The 18,433-nt window shown below is 47.4% G+C and overlaps 1 protein-coding gene across 2 annotated transcripts; it reads left to right on the top strand.

Moving 5' to 3' along the window:
* The first annotated feature begins 976 nt into the window (after positions 1-976).
* Npr2 (natriuretic peptide receptor 2) lies at positions 977-18,383 on the top strand. Of its 2 annotated transcripts, XM_047525117.1 has the most exons (22): positions 977-2,467; positions 3,288-3,493; positions 8,989-9,102; positions 9,410-9,545; positions 9,778-9,872; positions 10,087-10,219; positions 10,450-10,534; positions 11,029-11,149; positions 11,313-11,387; positions 11,594-11,671; positions 11,896-12,000; positions 12,124-12,195; positions 13,905-14,064; positions 14,222-14,377; positions 14,456-14,624; positions 14,761-14,907; positions 15,358-15,481; positions 15,687-15,755; positions 17,218-17,392; positions 17,465-17,563; positions 17,834-17,925; positions 18,057-18,383. In XM_047525117.1, exons 1-22 carry the CDS (start codon positions 1,801-1,803, stop codon positions 18,120-18,122), a joined length of 3,144 nt encoding a protein of 1,047 aa, XP_047381073.1. In that variant the 5' UTR covers positions 977-1,800; the 3' UTR covers positions 18,123-18,383. The 2 variants fall into 2 exon arrangements, with proteins under 2 accessions (XP_047381073.1, XP_047381075.1); XM_047525119.1 differs by lacking the exon at positions 11,313-11,387.
* The last annotated feature ends 50 nt before the right edge of the window (positions 18,384-18,433 follow it).

Raw genomic sequence — 18,433 nt, 5'->3', positions numbered from 1 at the left:
AGCAGGAGAGAATCGGTGGCTCTCAATAGGGAGAAGAATGGGCTTATGTGCATTTCCTTTGTGACAGTTTGAGAAAACTCCCCAAGGTCTCATAGCAGTTTCCCCTGCAACCATGATGTCATCTCTCACAAGCTGTTCCTCAGGATGGGATCAGCACTCCAGATGTAGGTACTTGTGTGAACTTTCTAGGTTGGAAGCTTGAGGAGGGGGGGCGGGAGAAGGAGGGGTACAATGGACTTCTTTGATGGGGTCTGCTGGGCTCAGTCAGTCTATAAGCATCCATCGGGTGCTGCACAGGGAGACAAAAGAAAGAAGAGGCCTCACAGCAGATGGCTGGTGGAAGCTGGTGAGCTATGGCTGACCTCTGAGGACATGTGGAGGGCACAAGAGGGACCATGGAGACAGGAAGAGGGTGAGTGGAGGGTCAAGTCCCTAGGAATGAGGCTAATGGCTTCATAAGGACTCATGAAGAATGGAAGGTGGGAGCCCCTTGGTGCCTGAGGAGCCTGTCTCCCAGGGAGTCGTCTTGTCTTCCTACTGAAGGAATGACAGGTCCCTGGCAATTAGGAAGGTGGTATGGTTTTCTACACAGGGGACGGGCGAGGATAACTAAGTTTGGGGATTCCTGACTGCTTCTTGCAGATTGCAGCGAGTGAGGGACTCAGGGAGTTAAAGAGAAGGGACCTTAAAAAGAGCAAGGTAAGAGAGGAGGGGTAAGACGGCCATGGGGTCGCCTGTGAGATGGAAAGAGGGCGGCAGGGTGACCAGGGGCTCGGGGGAGGCCCTTTAAAGCACGGGGACGCCGGGGAACCTCGCCCGCCTGCGAGGCGCTGTGCGGAGCCCCCACGCGCTCACTGGGTGGGTTGGAGAACTGGGAGGTCCTTGGGCGCCGGGCGGGGGGCGGGGGGAGACAGCAGGCGCCGGAGGGTGGGGCCGGGCGGGGGCGGGGGAGGGGCGGCGGGGCGGGGGCAGGCGGCCTGCCCGGGGAGTCACACTCGGCCGCCGCCGCCGGCGCAGCGAGCGGAGACGCGCCGGGCCGAGGCGACCTGACCTGGACCAGCGGCGCGCGCGGGGGCCCAGGCGGGGGGCGGGAGGAAGCGCCGGGCAGCGCCGGCCTCCGGGGCCCAGGAGAAGCGGAGCGGAGAGGAGCGGGGACACGGGCGGGGCCGCCGCAGCTCCGGATGGGACCAGCGCCCGGGCCCGTTAGTCCAAGCAGGAGCTTCGGGAGAAGCCTTCACAGGGAGATTTACCCCTGCCTTCCCCTCCCCTCCGGCCCAGGCCTCGCTTCGCTGCCCGCCTGCCCATGTCCCAGTCCTTCCGCGGCGCGGGCGCCCTCCCACCTCAGCCCTTGGTCCTGTTTTTCGCAGCTCCCTGCCCTTCCAGCCCCTTAAACTGTGAGGTTCCCCCAGGCCATTTCTTTGCACCACCCTCCCCCCGCCCCCACCCCATCCCAGACTCAGATCCCCTTCTCCTTCTTGGCTTTGGATTCGTCAGGCCACTTCACCCCTCACTGTCCCCATCCCGGTCGCAGGCCCCCTTGGTCCCTCTCTCCTCCTGCCACCCTACCCTTAGTCTTCGGTCCTTCCCTTAGGCTGGTAGCCCACTCCTTCCCTACCCCGAGGCTTTCTCCCATCTTCTCTCCGGGTCCCCAGCACTTTCTGTATCCCGGCCGACTTTGCTTGCCCCTGCTTCTCTTCCTGGCCCTCTTTCCCAGGCGCCAGGCTGGGTGGCGCTTGTGCCTGCCCGGTAGGCCAGAGTGGCCCCAGGTTCTGGGGGCGGTGGGGCTGCTGCTTTATCCCCATGGCACTGCCATCACTGCTGCTGGTGGTGGCAGCCCTGGCAGGTGGGGTGCGTCCTCCTGGGGCTCGGAATCTGACGCTGGCGGTGGTGCTGCCAGAACACAACCTGAGCTATGCTTGGGCCTGGCCACGGGTGGGTCCTGCTGTTGCACTAGCTGTGGAGGCGCTGGGCCGGGCACTGCCCGTGGACCTGCGATTTGTCAGCTCCGAACTAGATGGCGCCTGCTCTGAGTACCTGGCACCTCTGCGCGCTGTGGACCTTAAGCTGTACCATGACCCTGACCTTCTGTTGGGCCCTGGTTGTGTGTACCCCGCTGCCTCTGTGGCCCGCTTTGCCTCACACTGGCGTCTTCCCCTACTGACTGCGGGTGCAGTGGCTTCTGGTTTTGTGGCTAAGAATGAGCATTATCGTACCTTGGTTCGCACTGGCCCCTCTGCTCTCAAACTGGGTGAGTTCGTAGTGACATTACATGGGCACTTCAATTGGACTGCCCGTGCTGCCTTGCTGTATCTGGATGCCCGCACAGATGACCGGCCTCACTACTTCACCATCGAGGGCGTCTTTGAGGCCCTGCAGGGCAGCAACCTCAGTGTGCAGCACCAGGTGTATGCCCGGGAGCCAGGGGGTCCTGAGCATGCCACCCACTTCATCCGGGCCAACGGGCGCAGTGAGTGTGGCCCGGGCTGTTTTAGGGTTAGGGGAGGAGGGTTGCTGTTTGTGGAACTCAGCACTGGGAAGTTGGAGATGGAACTAGGCATTAAGGAGCTATGTGTGGTGGTTGGGATGGAGAAATGATGTGGACAGAGCACATGGGAGAGGGCTGCCGAGTTAGGAGCGGGGTCCTGGTTGTCATAGGCAGAGGGATTCGTGGTCATCATAGGCAGATGTAAATGAAGAATAGGAGTACAAAAAAGTGAAGCTTGTCTTGGGAGAACTGTGGGGCTGGGGGATGTTGAGTTTGTGAAAGCAATGTGGGGACCCTAGAGCAGTGGATGTGGTTGATGACCACTCTGCAATCTGTGCCTGTTTGTGAACAGAGATCTCCACCCCCCAGATTGACCCCTTGGTGGTATACAAATAGAGAGAATTCCTTAAATGGGTTCAGGGCTCAGTAGATATGGTTGGGAAAGGCAGGTAAATCTCACTTTGAGAAATTCTGAGCAGCCAGCACCTTTAAGCCTAGGGAAAGGCAGGGAAGAGTGGGGAGTGAGGAGCAGCAGGCAAGGCTCTGGGGAAAGGTTCCAGTTGAGTGATCACTCCTTTCCTCCAGGGTCTGGAGTCAGGCTCTGACTTCTGCCAGATGGTCCATGTGACCTCAGGGCACTTATGACATGGGCTTCAAGGGGGAGGATGGGGAGCATCTGCCGGGTGGTTGATAGGTAGCAAGAGAGTGCTCTTGCTAAAGAGGGATTCGGAGATGACTCAGAGAGGGAGTCTGTGGGGGACTGAATGATTTCTCAGGGTGCTCCTCATGTATTTGCTCCCAGTTGTTTATATCTGCGGCCCTCTGGAGATGCTGCATGAGATCCTGCTTCAGGCCCAGAGGGAAAACCTGACCAATGGGGACTATGTCTTCTTTTACCTGGATGTCTTTGGGGAGAGTCTCCGTGCAGGCCCCACACGCTCTACAGGCCGACCCTGGCAGGACAATCGCACCCAGGAACAGGCCCAGGCCCTCAGACAGGCCTTTCAGGTATCATTTGAGTCCAGTCTGAAGAAGGAGGGGAAGAGGTGCTTCGATGAGGATTATTTGTTTTTCACAAGACCCCACAGAAACTCCAGAAGCAGGGCATGAGTTCTGAGCTACAGAAATGAAAGGAAAAGGCTTTCAGAGTCTAGTATCAGTCTTTCGTCCTTCCCCATTTTTGTGACTCTGGTGTGTCTGCCAAAGATCCCAGAAAACTGAATTTCCTAAGTATCAGTAATAGGCCACACTGTGGGGGAGAAAAGTTCAGGAAAAGATCTGTGCCTTGCCCCCAGGAGACCTTTCACCCTTTCTGGAGAGTCAAAGCATAACTGGTACATTTAGGTAAAGTTCAAGAAAGAGTATGAGTATGTGCTTGGAACAGACAATGAGAGTTTCTGTGGTTCAGAGGAGGAATAGTCATTGTGGGCAGGGTTTAGGGAAAGCTTTTAATAATGGAAGTGAGACTTCATTGTGACTTCAATGATAGATGCCATGTTCACAGTCAGAGTGGAAAAGGGGACCTAGGCTGCCTGGGCAGAAAGAAAAAGATAGGCATGGGCATGCTTGGGGGACCTGGAAGATACTGGAAAATTCTTCTTGTCAGCAAGAAAGAAGGGATTACTTAAAGCAGAAATAGGAAATAAAGTTGTAAAGGCATAATCAGATTAAGGAACCTTAAGGCAGTAGGACTTGAATTTGGGGTCCTTGACATTTGTTTGTGAAGTTAAATATAGTGACAGAATCAGGTTGAACTAGATCAGAAGACCAGGCAGTGAGATCAGCTGCTAGGTTAGAAAGGCATGAGGTGATTGAACAAGGATGATGATAGTAGGAATGGAAAGAAAGGAACTTAAGAATTTGTAGAGAAGGTTGACATGACAGTTAATTTCTCTCCTCAACTCCAAACTTTCAATGACTAGTTACCTCAGAATAATATCCTGAATGCTTGTTACCTCAGAATAAAATCTTGAATGCTCATCCCTCTGTTTCTATCTCACCTCCCTTGTCCTCAGGCCCAGCACTGTAACTGAGTAGCCCAACTGTGTTCATTCCCTCACCCCAAATCTCTTCCTTGCAAAACCATACCTGTGAATTCTAATATCCATAAATCCTTAGACCCATACATCTTTCCCTGGTTCCCTCACCAGTTTTTTTCTCTGAATCATGTATATAAGTGTTTCCTATTTATCCATAACCTTGTTTTTTTCCCAAAAGAATTTGAGGTGGCTTATGGGATGACCTTAAGGTCCTTTTCAATCCTGAGATTCTTTGGTTCTAAGTAGATGTGTATAAGGGCTGGACCTGGGTGGCCATTCTTCTCCAGTGAGTAAGATTTTATGTGGCTGTGATTATATATTTGGTTGTGACTGACGAGTGTTTGACTGTGAATGACATATCTGTTTGCATGCCTGAGTAGGAGTCTGTGACTGTCACAGTTGAACATGGCAATGACAGATAGGTTTTATTAATGCTATAATTTTTTCCTAAAACAGCCTTCTCACCTTTTGTGTCTAGATAATGCTTCCATATTCTTTAAGACTCAGACCAGTTATTTTCCTTTCTAGGAAGCAATCTCTGAATCCCAAAGTTTCCTACTCTTGTGCTTAACTCTATCGTAGAACATTTTCTATGTTTGATTTGTTTGAAGAATGACTTGTTTCACTGGTATAACTGAGCATCTGTTATGTCCCAGTGACTGTACTGGTATTTGGTAGAGAACATAATAGATATAGTTCCTGCCTTTTTGGAGTTTACATTTAATAGGAGAGGCAGACTAATAAGCAAATATAGGAACATATTGTGATTAGTGTTGCTAGGGGTGGGAGGGATAAGAAAGAAAAAAGAAGATAATAGATGGTATGAGAAGAGAACAATGAGGGGATTATGGTTGAGGAAGGTCTGTTACCCTCCCAGATGAACTGTGTTCTTTTTGCAGAAGAAAAACCTTTTTCTTGTATAAGAATTCCTACCAGCCAAGGATGCCCAGCACTTAGAGCAGGGACTAGTCAGCTAGCAATCAGTTGTATCAGTTAATTCTCTGCTCTCCCCTCAATTCAGGTCTAATTTAGATAGGGAAATAGAGGAGGATTTTGCTACAATAGAAAGAGAAGGGAAATGGGCAGTCAAGAATATGCTGACGGGAAACAGGGTGTAGCGATGGGGTCCTGTAATCCCTGGCCCTTGGGAGGCTGAGGCAGGAGGATCATGAGTTTGAGGCCAGCTCCAGCAACTTAGCAAGACCCTCTCTTAACCAAACCAAATCAAATCAAATCAAAACCAAAGAATATGCTGAGGGGAAATCCAAGGCATGGTGTGGGGTAGGGTGGGTTGAGGGGTGATAAGGTTCCCTCTGGCAAAGCTTCTTTCATTATTTCCCAGTGCTGACACAGGGCAGGGGTCAGGGAAGTTGGGTGGCCAGCTCCAACCTAGGATGAAAGAACAGAGAGCCCTTCTTCCAGAGACACTGGCCAACTGGTGTCCCAGTCCAGGCTGGCCTGGAAAAGGTGGTAAGTGAGGCAAGGCAGCCTTGGCATGAGTGTCCAAAGCGTTTTCAGGATGGGTCGCACTTAAGACAAAGGTGCTAGTGCAGACTGGATACCAGCTACTGAGGGAGAGGGCTCTGAGGTTAAGTGTGTTGATATGACTTTTTTCTCCCATTTAGTCATAGCTGCTCGTGGTCAGAGAGCATGTTCATGTTTGTATTCCACGTGTCTGGTATGTAGTGGGTGTTTAATACATATTTGTTGAATTGAATTAAAGTGTGTGTTGCGGGGTGGGGATGAGACTAGGAATTGGTTTATAAAGGAGTAGAGCTTGGTACTATAAACCAAGGTGATTGACCAGGAGAGGGAAGAAAAGTAGATGAATAAAACTAAATAAGCAAATGAGTAGGATCTGAGTATCCAGAGGCCCAGGCTGGGCAAATGGGGACAACAGGGTTAGAAACCCAGGTGGAGAATGGTGTGACCGGCATGAGATTAGGTTACAGATGGGGAACACCTGCAGCAAGAATGGAAGCAAGCACTAAACCAACAGCTAAAACAGACCATCTTCTTGGAGACCTTTTCTTGTCTCCTCAGGCTACTGTTGACAGAACCTCCTGCTGCGGCCAGAGCAGGTCGCAGAGTGGGTGGCACAGGCAGAGGCAGGCACCTCTGGCCATGCACATTTCCTAGGTGCGCTCCTGGCTCCCACTCACCACTGAACCCATTTTTGGCCACCTTTGCTTGTTTTTTTCCACCTGGGGTCCACTGTGAAGTGGGACTCATTTACCTACCTTCACCTTCTCTCTAGCCCCTGAGCAAGCACCGAAACTGTTTGGAGTTGTTTTTTTTAGAAGCTAGTTAGTGACCACAGCAAAACAGTCTAACATAGCCGTTTTCAAAATGTGGTCTTTGGGATCCTGGGGGCCCCTGAAATCCTTTTTGGGGAACCATGAGGTTAAAACTATTTAAAAAATAATGCTAAGATGTTATTTGCCTTTGTCACTCTCAGCCTTCCATGATTATACAGTGGAGTTTTCCGACTTGTGATGATGTCATATTTCGGTCAGTCATGGAAAGTGTGTTTCTGCATTCTTGTGTCTTCAAAATCTATCAGTTTTAACTTCTAATATGGAAAATACTGATAGATAAACCCATAGAAAGTTCTTTGGGATCATAATTTTTAAAAATATAGAGGCATCCTGAGACCAAAAAGTTTGATTATTGCTAACGAGCAAACAAACCAACCTAGAGAATTACTAAGTGTCAAAAACCTATCATTGCCTTTATTGAAATATAAATTGTGTTAAACCTGGTCTTTTCCATATTTTTTTGTTATTTTTTTATACTATTTATCAACAATGTATCCTACCTCTTTATTTTTCCTTTATTCTTGGAACAGGTGTTACTGAATGAACCCCCCTCCTTTTTTTTTTTTTTTTTTTGTCCTGAGAGTGGGAGAATTTAGAGCATCTAAATGCTTCAGCAAGAATAATTACATCATGGGCTTGCCTCGCAAACACAAGGCCCTGAGTTTGATCCCCAGTACCAAAAAAAAAAAAAAAGAATAATTATGTCTTTTTCCCTCTCTTTCATTCTTTCTTCCTTTCTTTTTTTATTGCTTCCTTTCTTTATGAAAGTAAGCAAGCAAGAAACTTGATTTCTGTTTTTTTTTTTTTCTTTCTGGTTTGGCTTTTATTATTGTTGTTTTTTAAGAATAATTACATCTTGAAGCAAACTCCAATCTATATTATGAATGCATATTAGAAGTTGACTTCAGTCAGATGTGGTGGTGCATGCCTGTAATCCCAGTGATTTGGAAGACTGAGGCAGGATTGCAAATTTAAGGCCGGCCTCAGCAATTTAGCTAGTCCCCCCAGAACTTCATGAACCATGTCTCAAAAATAAAAACATAAAAAGGGCTGGGGATGTAGCTCAGTGGTAAAGAAAGAAAGAAATTGACTTCATTATTTCCTACTTGAAATGAATTTATGGATTATAGATCATATGTGATATATCTAGTATCTCTGTGGTCCACGTGAAGTTTCTACAAGAATGAACAAAACTGAAATGACTAGATTTTAATCTATCATTTCACAAAGCTAGGTTCATAAAATATATTGAAGTCTTCCCCTGAAGTCGTAAGACCTATTTCCTGTCTGAGCGGAGACTGGTGACTCTATGACCTGAGGCTGAGAGATTCAGCAGCTAAAGGGGAAATGTGAAGTTTAAGGGAGCCAGGCTTGCACTTTATGGGTTTAAGGGAGCCTGGCAGGTGAGGGACAGACACACCTTGAGTCATATGCCAGTGTGGGCTGAGGCCATGCATATCATTTGTTTATCTGTGCAATGTGTGTGGGCATGTGACTTGTGAGTTTGTCCCTGTGACACATATCTGGTATTTAGTAAGCAGAACAATGCTGCTTATGGTAGGTGTTCCATACATGTGAAATGAATGAACTTGCAACTTTTCACAGGTGGAATTTCTGTCTCAAAGTATGTCCCTCAGTTGCCATAGGGGCTGAAATCTCTTTAATTCACTGTATGGGAGCACTGTGTATAAGTGACCCATGTGAAAATGTCAACATCAAACCAATAACATAATTAATAGTAATTAACACCTTGGACAGGAGTTGTTGATTAGTGTTGTCCTTGATAAATATAGATACCTGGACAGGGTGGGATTGAGGGCCTCTGTGAGAGCTGTGGTATCCTAGCCTGGGAGGCCTGGTGGTGGTAGGGAGTTCAGGAAGATGATGGGCTGGTTTGGTAATGGAGTTGACTTCATCTGTTACTTCCCAGTCTTACTTTCCCAGTCCTGTCTGCCTTTCATGGATGGGTGCCACTCCCCCAACCATCTGTCACCTTCATAAAGTTTTGTGCCCTTTTAGCCTTCGCACTCTCCCGTGTATATTTCATATCATGTATATTTAATCAAGTTTCCCTACTCTGCTTCCTCTCTTCCCCTCATGCTCATTTTGAATCCTGTTTACTCTTTCCTGTGTGCTGCTGGTACAGACTGTATTGGTGATCACATACCGAGAACCCCCAAATCCTGAGTATCAGGAATTCCAGAATCGTCTGCTGATAAGAGCCCGGGAAGATTTTGGTGTGGAGCTGGCTCCATCCCTGGTGAGTAGATCGATCTCTCTCTCTCCTTGAGAGTCAGGCCAGACTGGGAGAAAGGGCTCCCTCCCTAACTTGGCATCAAGTCTTGGCCATGGAGCAAGCCCCACTTGGGGACTGTCCACCTCTATCCAAGATATTTCCTTTGCCCTAGGGACCAGTTAGGTAGGGATGGCACTTTAGGAATGAGAGGAGGGAAGAAAGTAAAGGAGAAGAGAGAAGAGGTAGAAGGAGCTTCCAGGGATGGGAAAGGCGGCTGGGAAAGGGCCGTTGCAGGACATTTGGAGAGCACTGCCAAGGTTGCCATCCCCAGATGAACCTCATTGCTGGCTGCTTCTACGATGGGATCCTGCTCTATGCTGAAGTCCTGAACGAGACAATACAGGAAGGAGGCACCCGGGAAGATGGACTTCGAATTGTGGAAAAGATGCAGGGACGAAGATACCACGGTAATAAAGAGGGGCAGGTGGAGGCCTGAGGGCTGATACCAGACTCAGGAGTGGAGTGAGCAGAAGAAACACTTCAGGCTCAACAGGGAGTCAGTAGGGTTTGGAAACTTCGCAGAAATAGATACACTTCAAGAACAGTGACAGGCAGACTCCGCGGTAGCAGGGTGGAGTTGGGGGACAGGATAGGGGCCTAGGGTAGATCTCAAAGTGAGGGATACTCTTTTTATCCTAGGTGTGACTGGACTGGTTGTTATGGACAAGAACAATGACCGGGAGACTGATTTTGTCCTGTGGGCCATGGGAGACTTGGATTCTGGGGACTTTCAGGTGATGGGGTAGGGGGCAAGGAAGAGAGTACAGGCCTGTAAAATCCAGCTTTCAAGCATTCGGTGGGGGCGGAATTAAAGGTCCTAGGGACAGGGACTTATTTTCTCTGTCAGAGATGCACCCTGGCTGGGAGACAATCAGCAAAATGGCTGGGGTCTGGGGGAGGAGGCTGGTGGGAGCAGGCCTGTGGGCCCAGTGTTCTGCTTCCTCACAGCCTGCAGCCCACTACTCAGGAGCTGAGAAGCAGATTTGGTGGACAGGACGGCCTATTCCCTGGGTGAAGGGGGCCCCCCCCCTGGACAATCCCCCCTGTGCCTTTGACTTGGACGACCCATCCTGTGATAAAAGTGGGTGTGTGCAGGGACTGGGAGCAATTCTTCCTCCCTTTACTTTCCATTCTTTACCTCCGCCCTTGCTGACTCCCTGCTCTTAACTCTATTTTTATCTCTATATGTCTTGCCCTCCCTCCTTACCTCTCCCTCAAAAAATCTGTCTACTCCTAGTACCTGTGCCTCTCCTTTCCCCATTCTTGCAGTCTCCCACCCAGTCTTTCTCAGGGTCTCTCTCTCCCCTTCAGCTCCACTTTCTACTCTGGCAATTGTGGCTCTGGGCACAGGAATCACCTTCATCATGTTTGGTGTTTCCAGCTTCCTAATTTTCCGGTGAGTTCTGGGCTTTCCACCAACCTATTCCTTACCTCCCCATTGCCACAGGGCCTCTGGCTGAGGCCAGGGGTCCCTTTAACATGAGTTAGGGGCAGCAGATCTCCTAATCTGGTGATTGTCTCAGACCTAGTGACATCTTCCTCTCTTGCCTTTCTCTTTAGTTGTCTTCCAGCCTAGGTGTTTGTTCTACTTTTGGTTCTAGCCTGGGTATACTAAGTAGTGATTTTGAGTGAGGTTAAGGTCAAAGGTGACTTTTCTATGGATGTTACTATTTAAACAAGAACTTGCATCTCCAACCTCTGAGTTTGTGAGTATGTATAGGCATGTGCCAGACTTGTAGAGAATATGTACTTACCTTCCAGTCCTGTTCTGTGTCCCCACTGTAACAACGATAGCTTTAGGAGCTGCAGGGAACCCTGCAACCCCACTGTTGGCTTGGGGGAGGGGGCAGGATTGGGTTTACCAGTCAACTGAGCGTGCAGTCCTTACAGAAAACTGATGCTGGAGAAGGAGCTGGCTAGCATGCTGTGGCGCATCCGCTGGGAAGAACTGCAGTTTGGCAACTCTGAGCGTTATCATAAAGGTGCGGGCAGTCGCCTCACACTGTCACTGGTGAGTCCTTGTCTCAGTCGTTCCTGCCGCCTCCCTCTGAGTTCCTGTCTTTTCTTACCCTGGACCTTTCCCAGCACATTGGCCTGTAATGATAGCTCCTGCACAACCACCATCATCTAATGTTCCTTTCATCCTTCCGCCTCCATGTTGCCCTTGGCCCCAGCGGGGATCCAGTTACGGCTCGCTCATGACAGCCCATGGGAAATACCAGATCTTTGCCAACACCGGTCACTTCAAGGTGAACAGTCATCTGCTTGTTCTGGTCCCTACCATTTCATCCTGTCTCATTCCCATCTGCCACCTCTGCCCCTTAACTTCTTCCCTTCATAGCCCCTCTATGCCCAGCTGGGCTTCTGGATGCTCTCACAGTTCCTCAGTATTTCCTAGAAATACCCAGAAACTCCTTCTGATACTTTCCTTTTCCTTTTCCTCCTTCGCCATCAGGGAAATGTTGTCGCCATCAAACATGTGAATAAGAAGCGCATTGAACTGACGCGGCAGGTTCTGTTTGAACTGAAACACGTATGTAATGGTGTATGGGTTGAGGGTGAAGGATAGAAAGGGAAGAGGAAAGAATGGGGTAGATTACTGAATAATAACATTGCCCAGGAGGGCAAGGGGTTTGCTTATGGTTGATTTTAAGTTGTAGGAATAACTAAGAGAAAGGTCCTCTCTTGTAGTGGTAGGTTTCCATATCTGATTTTTAGCTCTTTCAGTTCTCTTCTCCTTCCCATTTTTTCTGCTAGATGAGAGATGTCCAGTTCAACCATCTTACTCGCTTCATTGGAGCATGCATAGACCCTCCCAACATTTGCATTGTCACTGAGTACTGTCCTCGTGGGAGTCTACAGGTGAAGGATAGGTGTAGGAGATAATGGTGTGTTGGGGGGAGCTCCTAGTTACATTGACTTTGTGCCAAATGATAGCCAGTGGGACTGGGACAGACACACGATCTATTCCATGTCACTTACCAGGATATCCTAGAAAATGACAGCATCAACTTGGACTGGATGTTTCGTTATTCACTTATTAACGACCTTGTTAAGGTGAGTCTTCCCCACTCCTTAAGAGTTTATCCTCTCCAAAATACCTCCATCATTCAGTCTTTGCTATGATATCTCTCCTAGTCCTCTAAAAGTCCTGTTCTCTCCATCTCCCCTTATTCTTGTGGTTTGGTGATAATGGATAAGGATTCTGGGGTTTATATTTGGGGGAATGAGTTTTATAGGCCACAGGGAGTCCTATGCCTGGAGATAATTTTTGTCTTCCTGCCCTAGATATCTCAGATGCTTCTCCAGTATTATTATTATTTTTTATCTCTAAGAGTCAAAAGATCATATTAAAATCCTTATGCAGGGAAAAGATAAGTGAAATATTCAAATATATTTATCTCCTGTTTTAACTCTCATCATTTTACTCTCTGAACAATATTTGGCACACCTATTTTTTGTTCAGAACCCTAAATTTTAAAAAGAACATTAACTGGTTAGACTAAGAGAAACCAAGGAAAATTGTACTAAATCTTTGTTATTCTTCCAATATACTAGGTTTCAGCTATTTTGAAATACCCAGAGGCCAAAGAATTGTGGAGGCATAAAATTGAATCTTGTATGGGATGGACAGGTGTTTAGAAGCAAGTCTCATAGCCAGCAAGCAAGTCTAGTGGATCACCCTGCATTGTACCTAAAGCTGACTTTGGATTTCTGCTAAAATCTCATCAAGTTGTTTAAAAAAAATTTTGTGTGTGTGAAAGTTTGCCATTAAATGAGAGAGAAAAATATTAGATGAAATTAATGTAGTGGCTCAGCTAGAGGTGTGACAATAAGTATGAGAAAACATGACTCTTGAGAGAACAATGATTTGATGGAAAAGTGGTTTTGGAAAGTATCCCTTGCAGTTTCCACACAAGTGAATTCACAAATTGGGAGATTCTCGAAGTTTTGCTGATAGCAAAAATAATAGAAAAAGGAAGAGTTCACAGGTACTAGTTATGAGTTGTTCAATTCCAGAGCTAAACATTTAGCAGAGGTGTTTTGTGTTAGCATATGGAACCTATATCCTTTGTGTGTGTGTGTGTTACTGAGGATTGAACACAGGGATGCTCTACCACCCAGCCCTTTTTATCTTTTTATTTTGAGACAAGTTTTCACTAAGTTGTTCAGATTGGCCTCCAATTTCTGATTTTCCTGCTTGTCTCCTGAGTAGCTGGGATTACAGGCATGTACCACAGTGTCCCGCACCTTCTATCCTTTTTATGTCCTACTGGCACTGACTTGGGTGGGCTCCCAGAGTTTCATTTTTGGGAAGCACAGCCCTGTCCTCTTAAGACCTGTCTTTTAGTTTCTTGAAAGCAAAAGCTTGTTCATCCCTGGGCCTGTGGAGCCAATAGTCTCAGGCTTCTGCATTGGCTTGACAGCTATCTCCTACATTTGTCCATTTTCCAAGTTTTTCTAATTTACTACTTTCTCCACTTTCTGCTAGTCCAGCATCTCCTCAAGTAGAGCACATTCCTCTTCCACCCTGACCTGCATGTCTACATATGGTTATGTGTTAAAGTTTACAACTGGTTAGTCTTTGGTGCATCTAACTACTCTGTTCTGTACTCTGTATAGAAACTGTTTAAGGGATGCTTTCCAAAATCAGCTTATTGTTTTTATGGTCCCAAGATCTGTAGGCAGCTAACCTAGTGCCTATCTTATGGAAAGGGGGTAGTCTAAGCCAGTTATGATCCAGATACTTGATCTGTATCCTGCAGGGCATGGCTTTTCTCCACAACAGCATTATTTCATCTCATGGAAGTCTCAAGTCCTCCAACTGTGTGGTGGATAGTCGTTTTGTGCTCAAAATCACAGACTATGGCTTGGCCAGCTTCCGATCAACTGCTGAACCTGATGACAGCCACGCCCTCTATGCCAGTGAGGCCTGCCCCACAATGCGCTTTTCATACTGCTCCTCTGGCCTTGATCATTTCCATTTAGGGAGGGTTGGAGAGGGAGAAAAATCACAGAAATATAATGAGTGGGTGGGGGTACCCTATTTGGGGGACCTGGCTAATCTGTTTCCTCTTTTCAGAGAAGCTGTGGACTGCCCCAGAACTGCTCAGTGGGAACTCCTTGCCAACCACAGGCATGCAAAAGGCTGATGTCTATAGCTTCGGGATCATCCTGCAGGAGATAGCACTTCGCAGTGGCCCGTTCTACTTGGAGGGCCTGGACCTCAGCCCCAAAGGTGAGAGTTGATCCACTACCCATAGCCTTTTCTTCCTGGGGGGCTCAGTTCTTCATCCAAACCTTTTATTACCCTTAGAGATTGTCCAGAAGGTACGAAATAGTCAGCGACCATATTTCCGGCCAAGCATTGACAGAACCCAATTGAATGAAGAGCTAGTTTTGCTGATGGAGAGATGTTGGGCCCAGGACTCAGCTGAGCGGCCAGACTTTGGACAGATCAAGGGTTTCATTCGCCGCTTTAACAAGTGAGACAACACTAAAGGGCAGGGACTCCATAGGGATGGAAGTCTCAGTAGATGAGGTGGGGCTGGTGGGTTGGATAGAAAGTCCAGGGAGTCTTGAGAATCTTGCAGCAGCTGCCATATGCTGGCCTCCCTACAGGGAAGGTGGCACCAGTATTTTGGACAACCTCTTGCTGCGCATGGAACAATATGCCAATAATCTGGAGAAGCTGGTGGAGGAACGCACACAGGCCTACCTAGAGGAAAAACGCAAGGCCGAAGCCCTGCTCTACCAAATTCTGCCCCAGTGAGATCTTTGTCTCTCTACCCAAAATTTCCTTTTGGATTCATTTGTTGAGTTCTGCTCTGTTGGTCTCCTGAAAGCCTACTTCCTAAGCCTCCGAACGCTACTTTGCTCATCTTGCCACAGGGAGCTCTCCTGGCTATAAGCTAAATGCTTTCATTCTGTTTTCAAGTGCTCTTTCTGTCATCTCATCCCTCCTCCTTAGGACACTGTTCTACCTTGCCTCTGCTTCAGCAGGTGTATGTAAAATAATCCCAAATTGAAACACTGTATCCCCACCACTTGTGCACCTTACTATGTGCTAGACAATGTCTTCTCAACCACTTTCCTTTTCCTCCACCAACCCCACCTTTTCCATTACAACTTAGCTCTGCTGCAGCTACATACTGCTTTCCTCTTTCCCTCTCCTACCATCTTTTTTGCAATTTGGCTCATTGCACCCTTGTTTTCTAGTTCAGTGGCAGAGCAGTTAAAACGGGGAGAGACTGTACAGGCTGAGGCCTTTGACAGTGTTACCATCTACTTCAGTGACATCGTGGGCTTCACAGCATTGTCAGCCGAGAGCACCCCCATGCAGGTGAGAGCCAGATGTGAGAGGTAGTTCATGGGATAGAGACCTGGGAGCTTCACTAGTAGGGAAGACTAATTCTTTCTAGAATTCCCTTATCTTGTTAAGAGTTTGTAGCTCAAGAATTCTTAGAAAGTTGAGCACAAATTTCAGGCCCTCTGCTTTCCTATCTTCTGTTAGGTGGTGACACTTTTTAAATTTTATTTTCATTTAGGTAGTGACACTTCTTAATGACCTGTACACCTGCTTTGATGCCATAATTGACAACTTTGATGTCTACAAGGTGAGAGTTGGGACTGTCTTCCTGCTGAGACTCCTTTAAGATCCAGGCTCCTGGAACCTTCCCACATATATTACCCACTCCATGGTCAGTTTTTACTCTAGGGTCTCTAGCATCCTAGTGCTGAAGTGCACGCTGTACATGGATGTGGTTCCAGGATTCTAATTGCACAGTCAGGTCTAATAACTTGTGAACTCTTAAGCTTCTTCAATCAGAATCATCATAGACTTTAGTCCCTATCTCCCTGAGTGTATAAATAGAGCCTACCCATCTTCTCTTTTCTCCTCCAGACATGGAACAGTCCCTACAGGATGTGGGTACAGATTGATTTAGTGGGGTGAGGGGCAAGATATGAATAATATTGTAAGGCTTTTTGTTGAAGTCATTGACTTGGCAGCCAGCTGACTTTATTGTCCTTGGGAATAAAAATGAGCTGGGTTGAAATACTGGCTTTGTAGATAGCTGTGTGGTCTTGGGTAAGTAATAGCATCTCCCTGATCCTTCATGGTTTTAAGATGGGAATAATAAACTGGGTATAGCAGTGCACACCTGTAATTCTGAGTGGTTGAGGCAGGAAGATCACAAATTTTAGGCCAGCCTGGGTAACTTAGTGAGACCTTGTCTGAAAAAAAAAAAAAAAAAAAAAAAGGACTGGGATACAGCTCAGTGGTAGAGGATCATGGGTCCTGGGTTCAGTCTCCAGTGTCAAGACAAAAAAAAAAAAAAAAGGAATAAGAGATTGAAAGATGGTATGGGAAGTGTCTAGTACTGTGTGGTGCATGGCAGACAACGTATATCCACTCTTGCTCCTTCCCTTTGGGCTTACTCTGTTGTCTCTGTTCTTTCTGTAACAAAGAACTCCCATCGACTGTTTACAGATTCATCAATTGTTTCTATTTTCATCTATTTTATTTAAAAATCTATTTGTATAATTATTTTCTAAACCAAGAGTATAAGTTTTGGATATAGCACCCATTTATCCCTAGATACTTAGTGTGTATATCCTAAAAATTTCACTATGCATTTCCTAAAAAAAAGGACATTCTCTTGCATAACTTTGTACAATTACCAAAGTCAAGTGCCTGCTTTCTGTCTGGCCCATGTCATTGGGCTTTACCTTCTTGCCAGCTTTGTGTTCTTCAGATTAGCCTGTTTCCTTGCTTCTCATTTCCTGACAACAGGGCCTATCTGTACATGTCTTATTGTGGATAGGGTGTCCAGTCATTCAGCAAATGTTTATTGAGTATTTGCCAGGTCCTGATTGGGGCGGGGGGTAGGATTTAAAGATTCCCTTGACTTCCCCTTCTTCCCAGATTCTCAGGACCACAGTGATTATTTTCTAGTTGATATTTTGGCCTCCCAGGTGGTCAGGATGATGCTGATAGTGTCTAGCTTGTCTACAGGTACTCTTGCTCATTCCCACTGATACAGAGTGAGGTGATGTTTTAATCCCCTTCTAAATCAGGTGGAGACGATTGGGGATGCCTACATGGTGGTATCTGGCCTTCCAGGCCGAAATGGTCAACGCCATGCACCAGAAATTGCCCGGATGGCCCTAGCGTTACTAGATGCAGTTTCTTCCTTCCGCATCCGCCACCGACCCCATGACCAGCTGAGGCTACGCATAGGGGTCCATACTGGTAAGACTGACTCTCGCCCCAGCCCTAGGTGCCATGTTTCCCAGGCTCTCCCCAACCCATTTCTTTTCATAGGGCCAGTCTGTGCTGGAGTTGTTGGCCTGAAGATGCCCCGCTATTGTCTTTTTGGAGACACAGTGAACACTGCTTCCCGAATGGAGTCTAATGGTCAAGGTGAGACATTAGCCTTCAATCCCAGCCTCAGCCTCACTCTGTCTCACTCTCTTTTTCTTTTCAGAGTTCCTCCAAATCTCTCAATATGAGAGATCACAGTTCCTTAGTGGCCCATCCTTGGGCACATTTTAGTTCTAGTGAATGTGCGTGTTGGGAGGACGGGGAGCCTCTTGAGGGGTGGTTGGTTGGGTAAAGTGCTCTCCAGCACTGTCAATTCTTCTATTGCCCTTTCTTTGACTTTTCTTTCTACCATGCACCATGCTACTTTAGCCCTGAAGATCCATGTTTCCTCTACCACCAAGGATGCCCTGGATGAGCTCGGATGTTTCCAGCTAGAGCTTCGGGGGGATGTGGAGATGAAGGTGATGGCAGGCCATGGGGAGGGGGTCATGGAAAGGGAGAATGAAAGTGATTATGTGGCTCATGGGTGAAGAAAGGGAGATCAAGGGACTAACAGAAGAATCTAAACCATGTTCACTCCCCCTGCTTCCAGGGAAAAGGAAAGATGCGAACTTATTGGCTCCTAGGAGAGCAGAAAGGACCTCCTGGACTGCTGTAAACCCTACTTCTTTCCAAGACAATCTCCTGCTGCTGGCACCTGGATGGGCAGTGGCCACCATCTCTCCATATACCAAAAACAGACGGTGTCACACAAGATGTAAAATGTGCACAAAAACCCCACCTTATATGGAAGTCAGAGCCCTCTGCAGCTCAGCCTTGTACATATGTCTGTCCTTCTCTGGTTTGGTCCCCTTCTTCCCTACCTCCTGTAAATATCTGTATCTAAACCAGAATATTTTGGCCAAATATAAAATAACAAGTAGTAGTCATGGTGTCATAGTCTTGGGTAGGGGCGACCCAAAGGAAGGG

The sequence above is a fragment of the Sciurus carolinensis genome, chromosome 14 (assembly GCF_902686445.1).
Source record: "Sciurus carolinensis chromosome 14, mSciCar1.2, whole genome shotgun sequence".
Taxonomy (NCBI): domain Eukaryota; kingdom Metazoa; phylum Chordata; class Mammalia; order Rodentia; family Sciuridae; genus Sciurus; species Sciurus carolinensis.
The sequence above is the reverse complement of the archived record's forward strand: the minus strand, read 5'-3'. Positions and strand labels throughout refer to the sequence as shown.

Bases quoted from the DNA above. Each gene is read 5' to 3' on its own strand.
- Npr2 (XM_047525117.1), top strand. From the start codon at position 1,801: ATGGCACTGCCATCACTGCTGCTGGTGGTGGCAGCCCTGGCAGGTGGG. The intron at 11,388-11,593 runs GTGAACAGTCAT...CTTCGCCATCAG, and splicing joins CCAACACCGGTCACTTCAAG to GGAAATGTTGTCGCCATCAA. The intron at 14,625-14,760 runs GTGAGACAACAC...GCCTCCCTACAG, and splicing joins TTCATTCGCCGCTTTAACAA to GGAAGGTGGCACCAGTATTT.